The sequence below is a fragment of the Piliocolobus tephrosceles genome, chromosome 6, assembly GCF_002776525.5.
Source record: "Piliocolobus tephrosceles isolate RC106 chromosome 6, ASM277652v3, whole genome shotgun sequence".
In the NCBI taxonomy this organism is placed as follows: Eukaryota; Metazoa; Chordata; class Mammalia; order Primates; family Cercopithecidae; genus Piliocolobus; species Piliocolobus tephrosceles.
In genome coordinates, this window is record NC_045439.1 from 30,615,544 (window position 1) to 30,637,182 (window position 21,639).

The 21,639-nt window shown below is 42.4% G+C and overlaps 1 protein-coding gene across 9 annotated transcripts in view; it reads right to left on the minus strand.

Moving 5' to 3' along the window:
• Nucleotides 1–21,639, minus strand: part of TTLL5 (tubulin tyrosine ligase like 5) — a 301,096-nt gene that overhangs the window by 47,338 nt on the left and 232,119 nt on the right. For 8 of the 9 annotated variants that reach the window (XM_023184491.2, XM_023184480.2, XM_023184475.2 and 5 more), the window contains one exon: nucleotides 14,929–15,011. The exons of the other annotated variant lie outside the window; for it this stretch is intronic. In XM_023184491.2, the coding sequence (XP_023040259.2) occupies nucleotides 14,929–15,011 (83 nt within the window). The remainder of the gene's footprint in view (nucleotides 1–14,928; nucleotides 15,012–21,639) is intronic. 9 annotated transcript variants of the gene reach the window in all.

Genomic DNA, 21,639 nt, shown 5'->3' on the forward strand with positions numbered 1-21,639 from the left:
GCTTCCCTTTGTGGGTAACCCGACCTTTCTCTCTGGCTGCCCTTAAGATTTTTTCCTTCATTTCAACTTTGGTGAATCTGGCAATTATGTGTCTTGGAGTTGCTCTTCTCGAGGAGTATCTTTGTGGCGTTCTCTGCATTTCCTGAATTTGAATGTTGGCCTGCCCTACTAGATTGGGGAAGTTCTCCTGGATGATATCCTGAAGAGTGTTTTCCAACTTGGTTCCATTTTCCCCCTCACTTTCAGGCACCCCAATCAGACGTAGATTTGGTCTTTTTACATAATCCCATACTTCTTGCAGGCTTTGTTCATTTCTTTTTTTCTTTTTTCTTTTGGTTTCTCTTCTCGCTTCGTTTCATTCATTTGATCCTCAATCGCTGATACTCTTTCTTCCAGTTGATCGAGTTGGTCACTGAAGCTTGTGCATTTGTCATGTATTTCTCGTGTCATGGTTTTCATCTCTGTCATTTCGTTTATGACCTTCTCTGCATTAATTATTCTAGCTATCAATTCTTCCACTCTTTTTTCAAGATTTTTAGTTTCTTTGCGCTGAGTACGTAATTCCTCCTTTAGCTCTGAGAAGTTTGATGGACTGAAGCCTTCTTCTCTCATCTCATCAAAGTCATTCTCTGACCAGCTTTGATCCGTTGCTGGCGATGAGCTGCGCTCCTTTGCAGGGGGAGATGCGCTCTAATTTTTTGAATTTCCAGCTTTTCTGCCCTGCTTCTTCCCCATCTTTGTGGTTTTATCTGCCTCTGGTCTTTGATGATGGTGACGTACTGATGGGGTTTTGGTATAGGTGTTCTTCCTGTTTGATAGTTTTCCTTCTAATAGTCAGGACCCTCAGCTGTAGGTCTGTTGGAGATTGCTTGAGGTCCACTCCAGACCCTGTTGGCCTGGGTATCAGCAGCAGAGGCTGCAGAAGATAGAATATTGCTGAACAGCAAGTGTACCTGTCTAATTCTTACTTTGGAAGCTTCCTTTCAGGGGTGTACTCCACCCTGTGAGGTGTGGGGTGTCAGACTGGGGGATGTCTCCCACTAGTGGGGGATGCCTAGTGGGGGATGTCTCCCACTTAGGCTACTCAGGGGTCAGGGACCCACTTGAGCAGGCAGTCTGTCCCTTCTCAGATCTCAACCTCCGTGTTGGGAGATCCACTGCTCTCTTCAAAGCTGTCAGACAGAGTTGTTTGCGTCTGGGCAGGTTTCTGCTGCTTTTTTTGTTGTTGTTGTTTAGCTATGTGCTGTCCCCAGAGGTGGAGTCTACAGAGACAGGCAGGTTTCCTTGAGCTGCTGTGAGCTCCACCCAGTTCGAGCTTCCCAGGGGCTTTGTTTACCTACTTAAGCCTCAGCAATGGCGGGCGCCCTCCCCCAGCCTCGCTGCTGCCTTGCGGTTAGATCGCAGACTGCTGTGCTAGCAATGAGGGAGGGTCCGTGGCCGTGGGACCCTCCCGGCCAGGGGTGGGTATAATCTCCTGGTGTGCCCGTTTGCTTAAAGCGCAGTATTGGGGCGGGAGTTACCCGATTTTCCAGGTGTTGTGTGTCTCAGTTCCCCTGGCTTGGAAAAGGGATTCCCTTCCCCCTTGCGCTTCCCAGGTGAGGCGATGCCTCGCCCTGCTTCAGCTCTCGCTGGTCGGGCTGCAGCAGCTGACCAGCACCGATTGTCCGGCACTCCCTAGTGAGATGACCCCAGTACCTCAGTTGAAAAGGCAGAAATCACCGGTCTTCTGTGTCGCTGGCGCTGGGAGTTGGAGACTGGAGCTCTTCCTATTCGGCCATCTTGCTCCCACTCTCTAGGATTGATATTTTTATGCTTATTGTATAGATGAGGAAACTGAGGCTGAAAGAGGTTAAGTGATTTGCCTAAAGTTGCCAACTGGGCAGTCACAGAGCCCACACAGGTCAGTCTAACTTCACAGTTATGAACTTTCTACCCTGCAATCTGGAATTCTTACAAAACTTAGGTATTGTTACTGACAACAACGGTGGTAATGCTACATGACCCTGTGAAGCAAAAGGAAGCCAGGAAGGTAACAAGTAAGGGTCGACAGAACTTCAGTTTTGTTTCTGGGAATACTGTGCACATTTAAAATGTAACATATGACTCCAGAACCATGATGATAAATTTTACACAACACTCAACACCTGTCAGATCTCTAATATTAGAGTGTGGTGTTCAGTTTCAGGTACTATACAACTTAAGAGGAACCTAAAGAATTCATGGTGAATTCAGAAGATAATAGAAAAGACCGTTCAGTGTTCAAAAGAAAAATCTGATCTGTGCAATAAACAATTCCAGTTAGTTAGGTGATATAGAGGGGGAAAAAAAAAAGCTGAAAGCTAATGTGTTCCAAATAAATTCAATCTCATTTTAACTTTGTTCCGTTATAATGAGATTCCTGAATGTGGTCTAAAATGGAACATCTTCATACTGAAATCTACAATGTAACAAGTCATAGTAAGGTTGTGAATGTATAGCAGCTGTTGTTATCTAAAGAGCAGTGATCAATCATTCATTATTTTACAGGAAGTAGTTTTACAATATTGCAAGAAATGGGATAGAAGTACCAGGTAATTTATAAGGAAGGTTATTCTGATTTTGAAGATTGTTTAATGGTGAAATGCATTATTTATGAAATATTCATTAAAAGATTTTATCTTCTGAGGTTAGGCATTTTAAATCCAAGAGAACAGAGGAAATGGACCATTTTTCAGAAAAGTTTTACGTATGTATGTGTTCTTTTCTTTAGGGTCTACAATACAAGGTAATGAAACATTTTGGGTGTTATTAGGGATTCAAGAAACACATAGATATTAATTCTGCTCTCAAAAAGTTTATGGTCTTATTGAAGAGACAGTTCACCCAAAAAGCAAGCAGTGATAAAAGATGACAACACCTTTGTGATATAAATTGTAGGTCTCTAGGAATTTTTTAAACGACAAGATAAATGAGTGACAGAGCGAGACTCATCTCAAAACAAAAACAAAAACAAAACAAAACAAAAAACTTAACTAGACCCTTAGGAGATAAAATTTTTTTTTTTTTCCTTTTAGACAGTCTTCCTCTGTCACCCAGGCTAGAGCGGCGCAGTGGCACGATCTTGGCTCACTGCAACCTCTGCCTCTTGGGACTGAAGCAATTCTTCTGCCTCAGCCACTGAGTAGCTGGTACTACAGATGTGTGCCACCACGCCCAGCTAATTTTTGTATTTTTAGTAGAGACAGGGTTTCGCTATGTTGGCCAGGCTGGTCTTGAACTCCTGGCCTCCAGTGATCTGCCAACCTCGGCCTCCCAAAGTACTGGGATTACAGGTGTGAGCCACTGAGCTTGGCCTAAGAACAGGAAGAATTTGCATATGTAGGCAGGTATTCCAAATGTCAGTAGAAGAATAAACAAAGGCAGAAATATGAAAATTTACTCATTCATCTATTCAAGCAGAATTTCCTTTTTATTTTTGGTTATTTATTTTGTCACCTTATTATTTTTTGTTGTTGTTTTCTTAATTGGGATTTCTTAAGCCCCTACTACAGGCTGGGCACTGTGCTAGGCCCTAGAGTATCAGAGTCCACTTGGACCTGATCCTTGCATTCCGGGAAATTCCAAGCTTAGTAGAGGGAACAGTTAAGTAACCATAAAGATCCTAGAATGTTGTAAAAGCCATGACAGAGGTAATCACAGAGTTTTAAAGAGCAGAGTCAAAAGCATCTAAATCAGATTAACACAGGGTAGGGCTAGACAGGAGAAAAGGGGTTGAGGACAAATAGGAATTAGTCATATTGGGGAGGGAGGGAGCAAAAGTGGGGAGATGGTGCCTAGGCAGAGGAAACTGTGTATGCGAATCGAGGAGCAGACAATCAACATGCCACATGATGGAGAGAGAAAATACTGCTTAGCTGCCAAAGCTTTCAGGAGATGTTACCTCTGCCACCTGCTTTCCCAAGCATATATTAATAGATGCATCTTCAAACAGTAAGGTAAAAGACCAGGTATCTGGATCCTTGCCTAACAGCACAACTAGTTCTTATCAAGCAATCAATTGAGAGAAGTTATATTTAGGATTGCCTAAGACACATGCAATTCACCCCATCCTCTAAATAACTATTATCTTACCCTTGGATTATGAAGACCACAAAGAGACTTAGACTATATTATTTTTGTTCCCTCACAAAACTGTCTTCATTGGCATGTACTATAGTATTTTATCTTTGTATAGTTCACCATGCCAAGGAGTAGGCATGTGAAACACAGTGCTCTATTGGCTTGTTGACTGAGAAGCTACTATTGACTATTTTTTAATAGTTCATTAGCAGTTGACTACTACTATATTAGGTGTCTTCTACATAGAGTATGTAAAATACTTCCTTTAGAATCAATACTAGGAAAAATCTTGACTTTCCCTGGAGCATTTCTTCCTTTTTGATTGTGAGAACTATATACTCCAATTTATCATGTTTCCCTGTTTGCCCTGCATATTAGGGACTTAGAACCAAATTTCACCTCAATGACAATCAGTTTATTTAGCCTGATATTTGAAAAATTTGAATTATCTTGTTTTTTGGCCCTGACTTTCCCTTTATATCTTATTTTATTGCATGTGGTTTTGTATTTTAAGACCCTATACTGGACATGAAAATACTATGCTGTACCTTCCTAACTACAATCCCATCTGAAAAAATGGTCAGACATGCATACATTGGCAGCTTTGTATCACACAATCATACTACCCTAGTACCAGGCTGGCATCTGTCTGGAAGGCAGCTGCCACTCACTTTATTTAGGTCAGTTAAAGCCTGGGAGAGAGAGCTCTGCCCCCCAGGGGCACTCTGCTGGAGGAATGAATGGGAAGTATTCCGATTCTGTCTTCTGAAAACTGAATGTGGAAAAAGAAAGAGAGAGAGAGAGAAACAATCCCACAGAGAGAGGTCACATCATGAGTAGGGCGGAGCTGTCAGCCTAGACAACAATGGAAGCTGGCTGCGGAGGAGCCAGAAAATGACCGGGCCATGGGGATGGGCTAACCCGAGCTGCCGTTCAGCCAGTAGAGCTGCTGATTCTCTCAGCAAGGCTTCAGGTTTTCATGAGCTCTGGCTCTCGAGGCTGATTCCTCCCTGTGCTCATGCACAAAAACTTCCCTTCCAGAGGGAAACTGAGGGTCTCTCTCCTCTGGATCATCAGAAGGCTCTTGTGGACACTCAAATCCTCTGCATGAAGAGAGGTATAAGTATACATGCACACATGCACAATGATGATTAATTTTGGAGAATACTAAAAAGGATCAATAAATATAAAATGAAAGGCCTGTGAGTGGTCATTTTTCTGAGTTGTGATTTTGAAAATTCCATATTCCAATATCTGATTAAAAACTATCAATAATTCATTGCCTAATATAATTTGAAGCTCATGCGTAAGTTAAAAAACTCTCTTGTCAAATTCCAAAATATCTTCACTTGGGTTTGTCACAAGTCTTAATTTCCCTGGGAAGCAAATTACAAATAAATAAAAGGGGAAGGAAAATACCTCACTCTCACTTTTCAGTACATTAGATATTAAAAAAGAGTGATTCTTCTAACACCAAACAACTAAATACTACTACTATAGCAGCTTCTAAGCAGCTGACTTTTTCTTCACCTCATCATCTTAAAATCAGGTTGGTTTTCTATCTTCTTCCCCATTTTATAATGGGGATAAAGGCTATGTTTTATTATAGCTAAGGCAAGTCCACACATTCAAGCTACTCCTCTCTGGTGTCAAATAACTGCATAACCAGGCTGGGCGCAGTGGCTCACGCCTGTAATCCTAGCACTTTGGGAGGCTGAGGTGGGCAAATCACTTGAGGTCAGGAGTTCAAGACCAGCCTGGCCAACATGGTGAAACACAGTCTCTACTAAAAATACAAAAAAATTAGCCGTGCATGGTGGCGCATGCCGGTAATCCCAGCTACTCGGGAGGTGAAGGCTCGAGAGTCGCTTGAACCTGGGAGGTGGAAGTTGCAGTGAGCTGAGATCATGCCACTGTACTCCAGTCTGGCTGGGTGACAGAGTGAGACTCTGACTCAAAAAAAAAAAAAAAAAGAAAAAAGAAAAAACAGAAACAAAAACAACCACCCACCCCCCAACAACAAAAAAAAACCCTGCATAACCTGGATTCAAGTTTTAAGAGAAGGGAGCCCCTTGACACCTATGGTGCAAACTGGAAATACCTGCATGTTCAAAACACGAGAACAAAGGAGTAGAAGAGACTACTGTTTTAGTTTTAGTGATGCTCTTCATTTTGAGGACTTAAGGGAATCTGAGTCTTTTCTTTATAATCACAATTTGAAAGAATAAAGGATAAAAAATCAATACAAATCATGTCAACAGGGCAATACACTTCAAGTCATCACTCTCCAAGCCCTGCCATTATCCACCTACACTTTTTGGGACCTGGTTCAAACTCCACAGATTAGGTAAGCAGAGGTGTAAATATTTCCGTGTGGAAAGCTTGCTTTTTCCAAAGACAGGTGTGGCTTAGCATGTCATTTTCTTTCTTTAGAAATTTCAGGAGCAATTATGCCCTGAGGATACGAGGACAGTAAAGCAAAGGTATGTGGCTATAAGGTGTGGGTTCACAGTGAACAGAACGATAACCTGGAGTGATATGTATAAAGACAGAAAGAAAGGCAGCCTTATGCTGGTTACTTGCCCAGTTCAGGACTGCAAGAATAGACTAGATCTTCCGCCCAAAGTGCATGGATATTACACAGGACCACACAACTCTGCAGCAAGATGCAGGGGTAGGCACAACTCTAACAATCCAGGCTGCCAGGCATTTTTTTCCAGGAGGTGTGTGTGCTTCTGTAATGTAAGTGTAATTTGAGAAAGGGGCCACTGTACTTCCCATGTCTCTTTATAACAAAGTAGTAATTGTTAACAACTGAAGAATCATCACTCCTCTCTTGGGATTTTGCCAGTTCAGCAAGAGAAAAACATCAATTTTCAGATGTTATCTTCTTTCATAGCCTATTTCTTAATCCATTTCAGAAATGGAGTTCTCTGGTTTTCTTTAAGGCCAATGAGCCCCTTTTGGATGGATTCTTAGAAGGACCCCTATTCTTTCCCCCAAACTAAAAGCCAGGCTGTCTTCTTCCTCACTTCCAACCACATTGTTCAGCTATACTTGAGTTTTGTTTCTGAATGTAGAAACAGTTACTAAATGAAATGCAAGAGGCCTCAGGACAGGAAAGCATGCACTTCAGTGGCTGACAGCCAGGTGATTTTGCCATGTAGAGGGATTCACATCCTTCTTGTGTGGCTACAGCCAGGTCAATGCCAGCAAAACACATACTGTTAAAACATCACTTGTGTAATACAGGCTACGGATGAAGTGCTATGCCCAGTTGCTTAGAACTGGGTGATGTAAACCTAATTCATGTTTCTTCCTGGTTCCTGGTATTACAAGTTAAAGGTATTTATCCTCCTGATGTTTGTTCTAAGAATGTACATGCTGGATATGGTATGGTGAAGCTGGTGTGGCCACAGTAGGAAAACAGAAACAAGGCTCGGAAGGAAGGTATTGTTTATTCTGACGGCTCCCAGGGAGGGGTCACTGCACACTAATCAGGGTCACAGTGAACTCATCAGTGTCAGTCTGGAGGCAGAAGACAGCAGTTGGGGGAAAAGCCTAGGTCAGAACCTTTGCTGGGGCTTCCACCAGGAAAGGCAAGGCAGGGCAATTAAACAGCTTTGGATTGGCTGGACTGGTTAGTTTGGATAATTCCAGGGGCTTCGGGGTATAGGGATGGTATCCAGTTGCTTGGTACCTGGCCCTGAGATGATTGAGGGCAGGGGAAATTTTGGGTTGGTGTGTGAAAGTTTGATAAGGAGGTTGAGAGTAGGTACTTGGGACTGGCTGGTTTGCGTATAAAAGGTGTGCTCATGGACAAGTTGTTATTACATTTTGGAATTAACTAGCCCTGTGAAAGAGCACTCTCTCCCCTGGGTCTGCAAGGATCCCAAACGCCAGGGCACTAAGAATACAGAAAATGGCCAGGTGTGGTGGTTCATGCCTGTAATAACAGTACCTTGGGAGGCTAAGGCAGGTGGATTGCTTGAGCCCAGGGGTTCGAGAACAGCCTGGGCAATATGGGAAAACCCCATCTCTACTAAAAATATGAAAAATTAGCTGGGCATCATGGTACATGCCTGAAGTCTCAGCTAGTCAGGAGGCTGAGGTGGGAGAATCGCTTGATCCCAAGAGGCGGAGGTTGCAGTGAGCCGTGACCACACCACTGCACTCCAACTTGTGCAACAGAGCAAGACCCTGCCTCAAAAAAAAAAAAAAAAAAAAAACAGAAAATAAGAAAATATGGTTAATATTTCCCTCTGATGAACAAATACATAATCTAAGAAAACAAAGAACAATGTAGGTATGCAAATATGGCACTTGCCCTGGGTAGCATACAGGGGTCATACACAGGCTTTGCTCCTAATATCCTTCGGCATAGCTCCCTCTACTCTGTTAAGGACAACTGATGCTTTTCTCAGTTTTATAAAACATGTAATGCAAACACAACTCAAATTCTCTAACCTGACTGCCTTTCCAAACCCACATATGAAGAGGTTCTAGGACTGTCGTGGCTGGCGATGACATTTGTTTGTGATTATGGCTGAAGGGACCTCTGCTGTCTACCCCGCATTTGCAATAAAAAGAAAGCATGCTTCAGGTGATGGGCTGAGACCTGTGGGGTTCTGCCTCCTCACTTTGTAAACGACCTAATTCTTCTGCTCAAGAGATGTAGCCCACTGCCATCGGCCACATGCCAGGCTGGTGGGCCTGCCTCTGCAGCTTCCCAGCAGTGACGGTGCACCATAGGAGCTGGACTTCTGAGACCCTCTGACCCACTGTGTCCTCTTCATCCATACACACATGCTGTCTCACCCCCTCAGTCAATCACAAAGCATAGCATCAGCCATCCCTAGCTTATACACAGCTCAGGCTCAGCAGGGCTGTATCTGCAATAGAGAGCAAAATGTTGAAAAATGGGCTGTTTCCCAAAGCTTCTTTTGCTGATCGCCCCATTTTGCCATGTAATGTTCAGGGTGGATTGTAAAGGATACTAATGAACGAGGTTTAAGGAAAGTGATATTATAACTGTGGCAGGTCCAAGTATCACAGTCCTAGAAGCGGATGGACATGAGTACTTCTTGGCAGGCCATCAGTTTAGCTTGGAGCTTGATGTCACATTCGTTCTTCTGGCTGCCAGTCTCCTGAGGGAAATACTGACCTTCTTGCTTTAGTCTTCTATATTTTATTAGTTGTTCATCATTGGACAGGCTGCTTAGTATCAGAATTAAAGGGCCACTGGCTAAGAATTACCAAAAGAACTCTGGTTGTTTTCAGTGTCTCCGGTACATTTTGGTAGATGACCAAGCCATGGATTTGGTGTTCCGTTCTCTCTTCTCATTCTTTTCTGGAAAGAGTTTAGATGGGCTAGGGAAAGATATTTGCAGCTTGCTGATCCAATGTAAATGAATCCTGTGGTGGGTAAATAATTTTCCTCTCTCTTTTGCACTCCTGGGGTATTCTGATGAATAATGCTTCTCAAATAAGTTAATAAATATTCCCCCAGAGGTAAGAAGAGTATTAGCCTCATGGCAGGTGAGCCGTTAATGCTTTAGTGTGCAGGGCAGAACAAAGAGGAAAGAATTACCAAAGCCTTGAAGTTTCACAGAATTTTCTGGAAAATTTTGAAGGCCATGGCTGGGAACAAAATACTGATGGCCGTGCTGGTGAAGTGTGGAAACAGCTTCACAAAATTAAGTTAGACCATGCCTTCAATGTGTGAGCTTTTTTTAGTTGGATGGAGGATGAGGTTTATAGTTTGTTTTGCTGCTAATTATAGCATATGTTTATTTAAGTAACTCAGCAAAAACACAATTCATTAACCTCACCAAAATTTGAAAAAAAATGTTCCCTCCCTCCCTCTCATAATCTGAAAGTCCAGTTTATAAATTCTAGTCTAAAAGCCTTCTTTAAGAATAAATATCCATTCTCTTTGGCAACTACTGCAACTTGACCTTCAAATATCATGTTTTCCCATATATTATGTTATACTTTGTGATAAATCAATTATGGTTTTAGTTTCTTTATTTGAACTGTCTCAAAATCCTCATATTTTTAAACAAAAGCCTCTAGTAATAGTTTCTGAGAAAGTTCTTACTGCCACAGCGCCACCTACTGGTAGACCATTATAGGAGCAAACTATTTGGAGCTCAACTTTGACCCAGTTTTGGAGCGTCCTTCTAAGCTTTGGTTTATAAAGCCCCAACTTCACTGTCATTTTGAGAAGCCAGACCTTCTTTTGGTAGCTACTAAGTCTCTTGCTGTAGTATAAAGTCAGCAAGTGAAAATGATAAAAATATGCTCTTATTCTTACTGTTACCTTAAATTGGCCCTGACTTCACCGACTTTGATTTTCTCTGTCCTATAACTCTAGCAAGGGCTCCAGATTGTGTGGGCAAGGGTTTGGATCTGGCGAAAATAACTTGGGGAGCGTCCAAAGATCCTGAAAAGTGGAAAAAAGAATCCCTATTTAACACTATGTTTGATTTTGGCCCAAAGGACACAAGGTAAAACCTAAAACTAGGTTAAGGGGATCACTGTCCCCCCAGATACCGCCACCCCACTTCCTGCCAAATTCCAATTCACAGTCTCTCTTTTGCTTTCAAACAGCGTAAAAGTGGGTGATCAACCCAAATTCTTACCCCTCTGGCTCTGGAGAGAAAATCTCGGGAGCAATCAGGGGGATAGGACACTCCTTATTTTCAGTTTTAGGCGATTATACTCCAGATCTACCCCGGAGCTCCAAAAACTATACAACACATGGTGAAAAGAGTAAGAATCTGATCATGAAAATAGGTCATTCTGTTGAGAGCTGCCAGGCAAGTAATTTCACTTGAAAGTTAAAGTGACATCTAGATCCTTAGGGTTTTAGCTCCACGGCGTTTACTATATAATAATGTTCCTTTCTCTTGTTGTCTCAGGGATCCAATGAAGTGGGCAGTTAGAATCACACTGATGTGCTGTTGCCCCATCCCCCTCCAAAAAGCAAAAAGCTATAGTGCATTTTACTAGGGCCAGAAACAGTGAATATTTAATAAGGACACTGCTCACTGCTTGCAAATGAAATCCATCATTGATTTTCTAAAGGTGGCAAGGTCCCTTCCACCAACTGCAGACCAGTAAGAGCTTAAAAATAAAAGGAGGGAGAGGTTGGGCTCCAGAACAGGAAAGGCTTAGGCAGAAGCTAAGGGGCAGGGATGAGGGCAGCTGCTGTGGCTTCAGACTCCTACAGTAATGGTAGTTTACATTATCAAATCAGCACGAGAGAAATGTCAGTTATCTAATCTGTTGCTCTCTGCTATTTTAGTTTACCATCACCACTTCAGAACTCAAGAAGAACACCACAGTTATAAAGAAGGAAGGCCAATGACTCTGGCTTTGGGCCAAGAGCTCTCACTCCAGCTTCCTTCTCAAGTTTCCATATTTGCTGACTCTAAACCTTCCCTTCCATAGCAAACTACGAATATAAAGCCTGAGGTTGGAAAGTCAAGGAAAAGCCACATTCATGGAGTACTCCAGGCACTTTGCTAGGAGCTTCCAATTCACTATCTCATTTAACGTTCATAATACCAAGAATGCCATTAAGCCACCATCCACAGGAAAGGACTCTGAATTGTTTTCCAGCAGTGCCCTGGGATGAGCCACTATCTCATTCAGACTGCTAGAGAAACAGTCGCACAGCCGAAAGCCTGGCTGGCAAGACTTACAGGAAGAGTTGAAGAATGAGAAAACAGGCTTCTGCTATAGTCATGGACTCAATATCATGTTTAATGGATTGAATTAACTGGACCAGATGGGCTAAATACCTTTCAAAGATGGTTCAGGGATTCCTACATAGGCACACACTTACCAGGTCTCAGGCAGAGGTATAAACTTTTAGACTTACTATGAGAGTTATTCTTCTTTCTTGTGGGTTTACAGAAAAATGCTGCTACTAGCAACCTAATCTCCTTTTTGTAGGATATCCTTCTGAACCCCTAGAATGGCTTGAAATCTACTTGTAATAGAGAAAACAAATGATTTGCAGTTCAAACGTTGGTGTGCCTGGCAGTTACTTACTAGTTGTACAAATAACTGTAATAGATTCAGTTACTAATGCTGTGAAGGTAAAATGTTCATTGGGAAGTATGGAAAATGCCTGAAGCTTACTATATCATGCACCTCAGTGTTTCTTTAACTGAGGATCAGGAACACTAGAAAAATCAGAGTAGAAACAAACCCAAAAAGTTCAGAGGCCCAGAGTCTCTCGGTGACAAAAGCAGTTAAGTAATAAACTACCTAAACAATGTAAGAAGAATGATCTGCTTGTTACCATAAGGTAGAATCAGCAGGGAAAAGTCACTATGAGAAGCCAGCAAGAAATACAACTTCTTTTCCTTGCTCTGTGGTTTCATACTGACACCAAGTTCAGTATGAGTGCCACAAAATCTTCTAAATAACTTTACCAAGAGTCAGTAAACACTAATTCACGGTCAAGATGCTGCAAGTATGACCCACCTGACCACCCAAGTTTCCAACTGGCTCAGCTGGAGTGCATGCAAAGTTCAATTCAACACTTAATTTTATCAATTAGACACACAAATGAAGTATAGTCAGGGATCTCCTTGGGTTTGTGAATCTTTCCAGCTGAAGCAAACTTGAAGAGCCGAAGGGAGAGAAGTTCTAACAGGTTATCTCACAGAAATCCTTCACACTTGGCCATGATTCCCTTGTGCCATTACTTTGCAGTCCATAACAATCCCAGGTGAACGTTTACTTTCTTAAAAATATAGTAACCACCATGTTCTAGTAATTCTTTTCTTTTTTCTTTTGGAGGAGTGAGGTGAGTAGATACCCATCAAGTATTTCTTGAATTCAGGCTCTAAAATTTTCAGTGGAGAACAAATCCTTATACTCCTATCATACTTCCAGGGATCAGTGTGGCCGGGGACTGGGGCATGAGCAGGGAGTGGAAAGAGAGAAGGTTGTGAGGTAGTAGTGGCCTGGGTGTAGTTACAGTAGTTATAGCACCTTCCCTATATACTTCTTCATTTAATCCTCATTCTAAGCCTATGAGATACATATAATTATCCCCAGGATGTAGTCAAGTAACTGGCTGCTTTTTTTTTTTTTTAAATTAGAGGTAGGGTCTTGCCCTGTCACCCAGGCTGGAGTACAGTGGCAGGATCACAACTCACTGCAGCCTTCAGCCTTGAATTCCTGGGCTCAAGTGATCCTCCCAGCTCAGCCTCTTGAGTAGCTAGGACTACAGGCATGTGCCACCACACCTGGCTAATTAAAAAACTTTTTTTTTTTGTAGAGATAGGGTCTCACTTTGTTGCCCAGGCTGGTCTCAAGAGATCCTCCTGCCTTGCCCTTCCCAAGCATTGGGATTATAGGCATGAGCCACTGCACCTGGCCTGAGCTTCCCAGAGATCTTGTAATCATTTTAAGGTGTATGATGTCAATCCCTGACCTCTAACCACCCAGCCCCCTCCTCCATAAAATTCCTCAATGACTCCTTATTGCTGTCAGGGCAATGACCAAGTTCACTGCATGGCTCATAAACTGGCCCTGCTACCTTGCAACCTTTTCTCTTTCTACTCCCTGCTCATGCCCCAGTCCCCAGCCACACTGATCCATGGAAGCCTGTGGAACACAGCACGTTTTCACTCCCCTCTGGTCTTTGCTTGCACTGTTCCCTCTTCCTAGAACTCCTTCTGCCCATGCCTTCCCTCTCCTGGCTGACTCGTCCACATTCCAGTGTCAGCTTCGATGTTTTTCCTCTAGGAAGCTGTACCCAGTCCCTAAAGATCTGGGCTCGACTGCTTAAGTTCAAATACTGCCCCGCCGCTTACTATTGTGAGACTTTAGATAAGTTTTATAATCTGCCTGTGCCTTTATTCCTTCAGCCGTAAATGGGGAATATAGTTTCTACATTATGTGCCTGTTCAGTGAACAAGTGAGTTATTACACATAAAGCATTCAGAACTGTGTCTGACACACAGCAAATCCTCAGTCAATGTTGTCTGTTGTTATTCTGTGTGTCTCAGGCATGCAATAATACCCACTTTGCAGCACATTCCCTGCTGACTTTTCTATCTCCTTGAGTCTTTAAGTTCCCTGAGAGCAGACTGCCTTGTTCACCCTGCGTGCATCTCAGTGCCCAGCATGTTATTTTCTCCAGAGTAGATACTCAATAATAAATACTTGTTCAATTGAATCGAAGGGTTTTTCTTTCCATTTTCTGACTTATCAGTGCATTTTTATTAATTATTATTCACAGAAAACTATCTCTGGACCAACACCGCCTAACTTATCTGTATGCACCTACATTGAGAGGCTTCAGGCTGTCAGTAACAACCTGTCCACGGACCATGGCATTGGCACAACACGTAGATCAAAGAGCAGAGCTCCAGTTCTGCATCCACGCACAACTTTCAACAAGCCCTCAACTTTCTGAGCCAGTTCCTCATGTGGAGGGGATAAGATCAAACTCACAGGGCTGTGTGAGAATTAAATGAGAGATAAAACATGTGGAAATACAACATAAGCAGTGAAATACCAGTCAATATGGGGCATTTTGATTAAATGCTGCAAATCTGATAGCATTTTACAAGACTGTGAGGTTTCATTTACCCCAAGCTAGTTCCAGAAAATGCCTATATTAGGCTGCCAAGATTATTTTAAAGAAGCATGTAACAAAAATGCCCATTTGCCAATGTTTTCAGAGGCTGGATGTTTCATTCTTTGAACTGGGGCTCTCTTTGGAGGCAGAAGAGAGAATGTGCCAAGCCCAACACCTTCCCTGTCACCTATCCAGCTGCAGAAGAGCTGGTGCCCACTAACCTGTGGAGCTGGTGATGGGCACAAAGGCTGCAGGGTTAAGGCTGCTTTGGAGTCCATTCAGCTGCGCATCTGCGGAGGACCCTCTGAAATATAAAGGAGCTTGGTCAGACCTGCAAGCGGAAAGGTGAGGTTAGGCGCAGGCCCTCTGATGGCTTCGCTTCTTGCTCTTGGTGCTTCTTCTCCTGTGGCTTATTCCCTCGCTTCCTTCAAGGCTTTGTTCAAATGTCACCTTATCAGAGAAAACTATGGGCAACCTCCACACTTGTGAAATAGTATATATTTTGAGATTTATTATTAATTTCTTCCTACTGAAATGTAGCATCATGAAAGCATGGGCCTTCATCATTGCTGTGTCTTCAGTGCCTAGAATAGTGCCTGACACGTAACAGGTACTCAATAAATAGTTGTTGATTGAATTAATAAATTATGTTTCTGGCATTAACTTGCATAAATCATATGAAAACACATTTTTAAAAAAGCAAGTCTCATGTGGAACAGTGGTTTTCAACCGGGGAGGTGGGGAGGGAGAGATGATGCATCCCCTGAGCCAACCGGGGACTTCCGGCAATGTCAAAACATCTCCGGTTATCACCACTGTGGGGTGCTACTGACAGCTAGCGGGCAGAGGCCAGGAATACTGCTACGCATCCCACAGCACACAGGAAAATGCCCCAAAGAATTATCTACTCATGGTGTCAATAATCCCGAGATTGAGAAATGTACGTAGCATCTCCCCTCATGCCAACTTTGACAAGAGATACGACAGAGTATATTTGATTCTTTGGTAAGAGGTTCCCGAGCCACATGTCTCAGAAATCCTAGAACTGGTCTGATTGCCTACAGCCCAAGTCAAGCCTCCCTGTTATAGGCTCTTACAGCTCTAATTCTTTCTTTGCATTTTTCAAAATTATAATTATGAAACTGTAAAACTGGTTGCTTAGTATCCATCATCCTTGCTAGAATGTAAGCTCCATAATGAGAGACTGTATTGGTCTTATTCACTGCTGTTGCATTTTGCACCTATCAAATATTTATAAATTTTGTTGAAATATTTGTAATATTTTTGTTGTATATTTATAATATAATATTTTTGTTGGGTCCATCTGCCTTGATTTTAGTTGATGAGTAAAAGTTGTACCTGGGAGATCAAAGCTTTCACATGCTCAATTCTTTGTTTTTGTTGAGCAACATCCAATCCAACCTTTAGTATCTCTCTCTCGACACTATTTTTCCAGTCATTCATTCACACAAGAAATATTTATTAAGCATTTCCTGTGTTCTGTACTAGTGAGGAGAGACATGAAAGCAAATACATGAAACACAAACTGTGTGCTAAGTGCTAAAGAGAAAAAGCACACAGTGTTATGAGAACGAGGCAGGGGAACCTGGCTGAGATGATGAGGACAGTGGTCAAGGATGTTCTTTCTGTGGAAATAAGATTTCAGGGGAGTCATGAAGTTAGGAGAGGTAGGCATTAGCCAGGAGGAGGCAGAGGAAAGAGCGGTTCACGAGGAAATAGCATATATAATGGCTCTGAGGCAGAAAGGGGCTTGGAATGTCCTAGGAACCTTTGAAGACCAGCTAAGGGGATAGGATAGGGGTAGGGATAGGATAGAGGTGGGCATAGGCAGTGTTTGCTGAACGTCTTTGACAGGAATGACCTGGGGTCACTTGTTAATCACACGCTTTCCAGGTGGGCCTGGGGACAGCACCCCAGGTGCCCAGGTGATTCATATCATCACTGGCTAGTAGGTAACGAGGAAAGTGGTATAAGGTGCACCTGGAGAGTCAGGTGGAGTCTGAGGTACCCACATAGTCCCTACATCCCTGAAAGAGGCATGCCACTTGAGAAGATTCTAGCCCAGCATTGGTGCAAGGATCACACTGTCTTATAGCCCCTCCCTTCTGGCAAGCAATCTGGGGCCTACCCTCTCCTTTCCACTTTCATTTTGAGGACAAGGGAGCCACAGAGGCAGGAGAGAAAGGAGCAGAAGGCTTCTCACTTTTCCCATCAGCCTTGGCCTTGGAGAGCCACATCTGAAATCCTCATGCATTTTATTTCAGCCCCTTACGGGACCCGAAAACTCTCCCAAAGCATCTGTAGCTGATGTCTGCTCTTTCATGTCCAAGTGAAAAAGTTCTGGAGGGCCTAAGATAAGCTCTTTCCTTTACAGAAGTTAAAAACCATTAGAGCCACTGTGCTTGCTTTAGGAGCAGCTGAGTGGAGCAAAACCCTGGGCTGGTCTCAATTTCACAAAGTATTAGTGGTTTAAAAAAAAAGCAGGGAAGAAGCCGGCAAAATCTTTGGGTCAGTAGAAGAAACTGGTAGTGAGTAATAGAAAACTGCCTGAGGGATTAGAAGAGTCCCTGGGGGTTAGACTCAAGGAATTCTGGGTCCCTAAAACTCTTGAAACTTTTCCCTCTCTTCTCTGGAACCCCCAACCCACCCTTCACCTTCTTAGGCTTTATCCTGTTCCTTTCCCAAGATCCTCTAACGCTATGGCCCCTGGTTCCCAGTTTCACTCACTCTTCCATCCTCCTCCCTCCCATAAACTCCCGTCAAAGGCCTTGAAGCCACCACAGATTCAGAATTTGAATATTTCTAATGATTCTACTGTTTCTAGCATAGAGTCCCCATTCTCCCTGTGATGTAGAAATGTGTCCACAGCAATCCAAGGGGAAACTCTTGAGTGAATTTTTCCATGGAAACACTGGTGCACAAAATGGTTTAGGTCTGTTATTACTACTTTAGGCACATTATGGGTAAATATGCTTTTGTTGTGATAACATCATTTCCTTGGGAAAATATATTCCAACTTCTGGACAACCTTCCTCTAAATGAGAACTTTTGAAACACAGCTTGTCTAGAGCCTGTATGTCAATTTGCACTTGCCCCTGCAATGATTCTTTGTTGCTTTCCTGGGAATACATGTGTTTTAGGAAATATTTACATCGGGAGTTACATTGGGAGTAACACCTGGATAACAGGACCTACCTTATAAGATTTTGAAGATTAAGTAAGATGGTGAATATAAAGCACATCTAAGCAGTGACTGGTGTTATATCATGGACAAAATATACGTTAACTATTAGTAGCAGTATTGTCATATTTACTTAGGAACATTGCTTAACACTCTCTGCATTCACTATAAGTCTATCTACATACAGAAATACCAAAATGAATGACTCACTGACTCCAACATCAGTCTGGAATATTAGTGCTAAACTACAGAAGAATGGCCATAGGCATTCTGAACCTGGAAGTTAACAGCAATTTGCTATTAAAGTTACAAGGTAATTAACTGGCAACCTATAAGACAAAAATCTCATAGTAAAAATTATTCTTAAGATCCCTTAGGAAGAGATGTCACATTTGAGATTGACAGGTTATCTCTTAATACATCTAATATGTACTTTTCTGCCAGTCTCAGAATGATTTGTTCAACTGTGCACCAAATGAAGTAGGTTTGTATTTAGAAAAGTAGGCTTGTCTTATGGGATCATGTTGTATAAACTATGTATTTTTATTTTTTTGAGACAGGGTCTTACTCTGTTACCCAGGCTGGAGTGCAGTGGCACAATCACAGCTCACTGCAGCCTCAACTTCCTGGGCTCAGGTGATCTTCCCACCTCAGCCTCCCAAGTAGCTGGGACTACAGGTGTATGCCACCATGTCTGGCTAATTTTTGTGTTTTTTGTGGAGACAGAGTTTTGTCATGTCACCCAGGCTGGTCTCAAAGCCCTGGGTTGACACGGTCTGCCTGCCTTGGCCTCCCAAAGTGCGGGGACTATAGATATAAGCGACTGCACCTGGCCTAAAATATATATCTTTAAGCATGAGAGTAACAATGCAGTAGAATGCTCTTTCTATTAGAAAGGCCCATGGGAACTGCAACCGACTGACTGGAGTGACATTTCTCTCATCTTTTCCTAAGTGTAAAATCAATTGGAATCACCCACTTTATTGAAATTATAATCAATTTCTCTCTGAATAGCTGAATGTATAAAGTTAATTATGTGTTTGATACAGCTTCATTATCTGATGTTCTCTGGTCATAGTACACCAGAATATAAAGAAGTGGCTAAAGATGAAGTTAGAAAAACTGGAGTTATAGCAGTATCAAGAGTTGGACAATAAGAAATACTGAAAAGATGGGACAAAAAGGTGCCATTAACTTTACATTACACAAAAGTTAGAGTTCAAACATGAGGAGAGTGATAGATGTGAATATCTAGTCCGTAATTGTTCTTCCTGGAAATGGCGCAACTGTCTGGGAGATGGGAAGCTGCTTGATGTCAAGGTTGAGAGTAAGACACTTACTACAATCTCAGCTGTGGTAATGGTCTTATTTAGGTTCCTCTCTGAGGACAAACTGTCAATGATTATTAAAAACTGCTTAAATCAGGTGTGGTGGCTCACGCCTGTAATCCTAGCACTTTGGGAGGCTGAGGCAGGTGGACCTGAGGTCAGGAGTTTTGAGACCAGCCCGGCCAACATGGTGAAACCCCATCTCTATTAAAAATATAAAACTAGCCAGGCGTGGTGGCTCATGCCTGTAAAACCAGCTACTCGGGAGGCTGAGGTAGGAGAATCGCCTGAACCCAGGAGGCAGAGGTTGCAGTGAGCCAAGATTGCGCCATTGCACTCCAGCCTGGGTGACAAGAGTGAAACTCCCCCCCCCCCCCCCAAAAAAAAGACTAAAAACAAAACAAAACGGCTTAAGAGTAGGCTGCCTGATTAATTTAGCCACTGAAAAACTATAATAAGAGACGTGACCACATATAGTAGCAAAAAAGAATTTGAAGAACTCAATGAATAGTTGCATGCTCCTCTCTATGAAGGCAAAATTTTCCTTGGGACATGTTCACAGCTGGCAGCTAAAGAGTTTCCTTAAATATTACATGTACAGTTCCTAACTCTGAATTTGACTCACTTGCTTCACATCTACCTACTCATCTCGCCTCTGCCGTTTTTTTGAGGTCTGTGAAAGCACCTCACATGAGCATTATTCCTACTCTGAGGGAACAGCTCTCCAGAGCCTTTCAAAGAAGTTGTTCAATGATGCATTAAAAACAAACAATATCCTTATAAGATGAAATGCCTGTACTTCATCTTCTAGGGATATTACTCCCTGTATTAATTATTTTGAAAAATTTCTTCTAGTACAAGTCTCTAAGGAATATAAGTCAATCAAATGGCTGGCTAGAAATTCCACTGGCATCAAGACCATATCATATAGCCAGCCTATAAAACTATATAACATATATATATATATATATACACACACACACACACATATATAAAACACAGTCTAGGAGGGTTATAATGAGCAATATCCCCACTATCCCTTTTGCTGGTAAGGTTTCCGACATGCTTTTTCGTGGATCTTCATTTCTTTATTTGTGGTTTCCTCTGTTCTTCTTTTGCCCATTATTTTGATCAGTGGAAACTTTTCTGAAAGTGATATGCTTTCTTTAAGGTCTGTTTTGTTCATTACTTCACAAGGTTGACTGTGGTTTGCTGCTATATTATTTCTGTTTGGGTTCTTTTCAAGGCTTTCCACATCCCCAACACAGGGGTACTAGTTTTCTATTTCAATGGTTTAGTATAAGTTTATCTTGGACTCATGCCACCACATCAGAGATGACCTCTCTGTAGAAGAAAGGACTCACAAAAGGAAAATGCTCAAGACTTTACAGGAAGAGCAGAGCTACAAATGGCTGACCTTACCAGGGCTGTGGCAAAACAGACATGGCTGCATCTGTGAAGGTCCTGAAAACAAACACCCCCAAACATGATCGTTTTTATAAAATACAGCGATAACCAATCTCTTTCAATTCCCAAGGAAAAAGAAACAAAACAAAATAAAAAATACATACCGACTTTTCCTACCAAACATTTACTCATAGATTAAGTATCCTGCAACTTTCGACATATCCACACACTCACACACACACACACAGACAGGTATACGCTGCCTCTTCCTTTTATCTCTCAGTGTAGGGATTACGATTCTGAAATTGAAGTTAATGCTAATCCTTAGAAAATAACAATTAGAACATTATTAGTTAGGGTCAGGTTCCAAAACCAAATCATGAAACATTTAGTGAAGTCAACTTTCATGCAGTAAAGGCACATAGGACTCCATTTTATAAATACACTGCATATTATCTATTCCCCTGTGTTTCTGGTTATAGTCCTTTTTCATTCCTGAGTAGGCCCTTTTATCTTTTTATTCATTAGTCTTTCCAGAGGCCATCCTATTACTTGTCAATTTCATTCGCTCCTTCAACACATATTTAATGACCCCCTACATGTGCCAGATACAGTTTGAGGCACTGCTCTCATGTTCTGCCATGTGCCCAACTATTCTAGGAGATTTCTGTGTATTTTTTTCCTTTCTATATTTTATTTTATTTATTTATTTTTGAGACGGAGTCTTGCTCTGTTGCCCAGGCTGGAGTGCAGTGGCACGATCTCAGCTCACTGCAAGCTCCGCCTTCCGGGTTCACGCCATTCTCCTGCCTCAGCCTCCGAGTAGCTGGGACTACAGGCGCCTGCCACCACACCCGGCTAATTTTTTGTATTTTTAATAGAGACAGGGTTTCACTGTGTTAGCCAGGATGGTCTCGATCTCCTGACCTTGTGATCTGCCCACCTCGGCCTCCCAAAGTGCTGGGATTACAGGCGTGAGCCACCGCGCCCAGCCC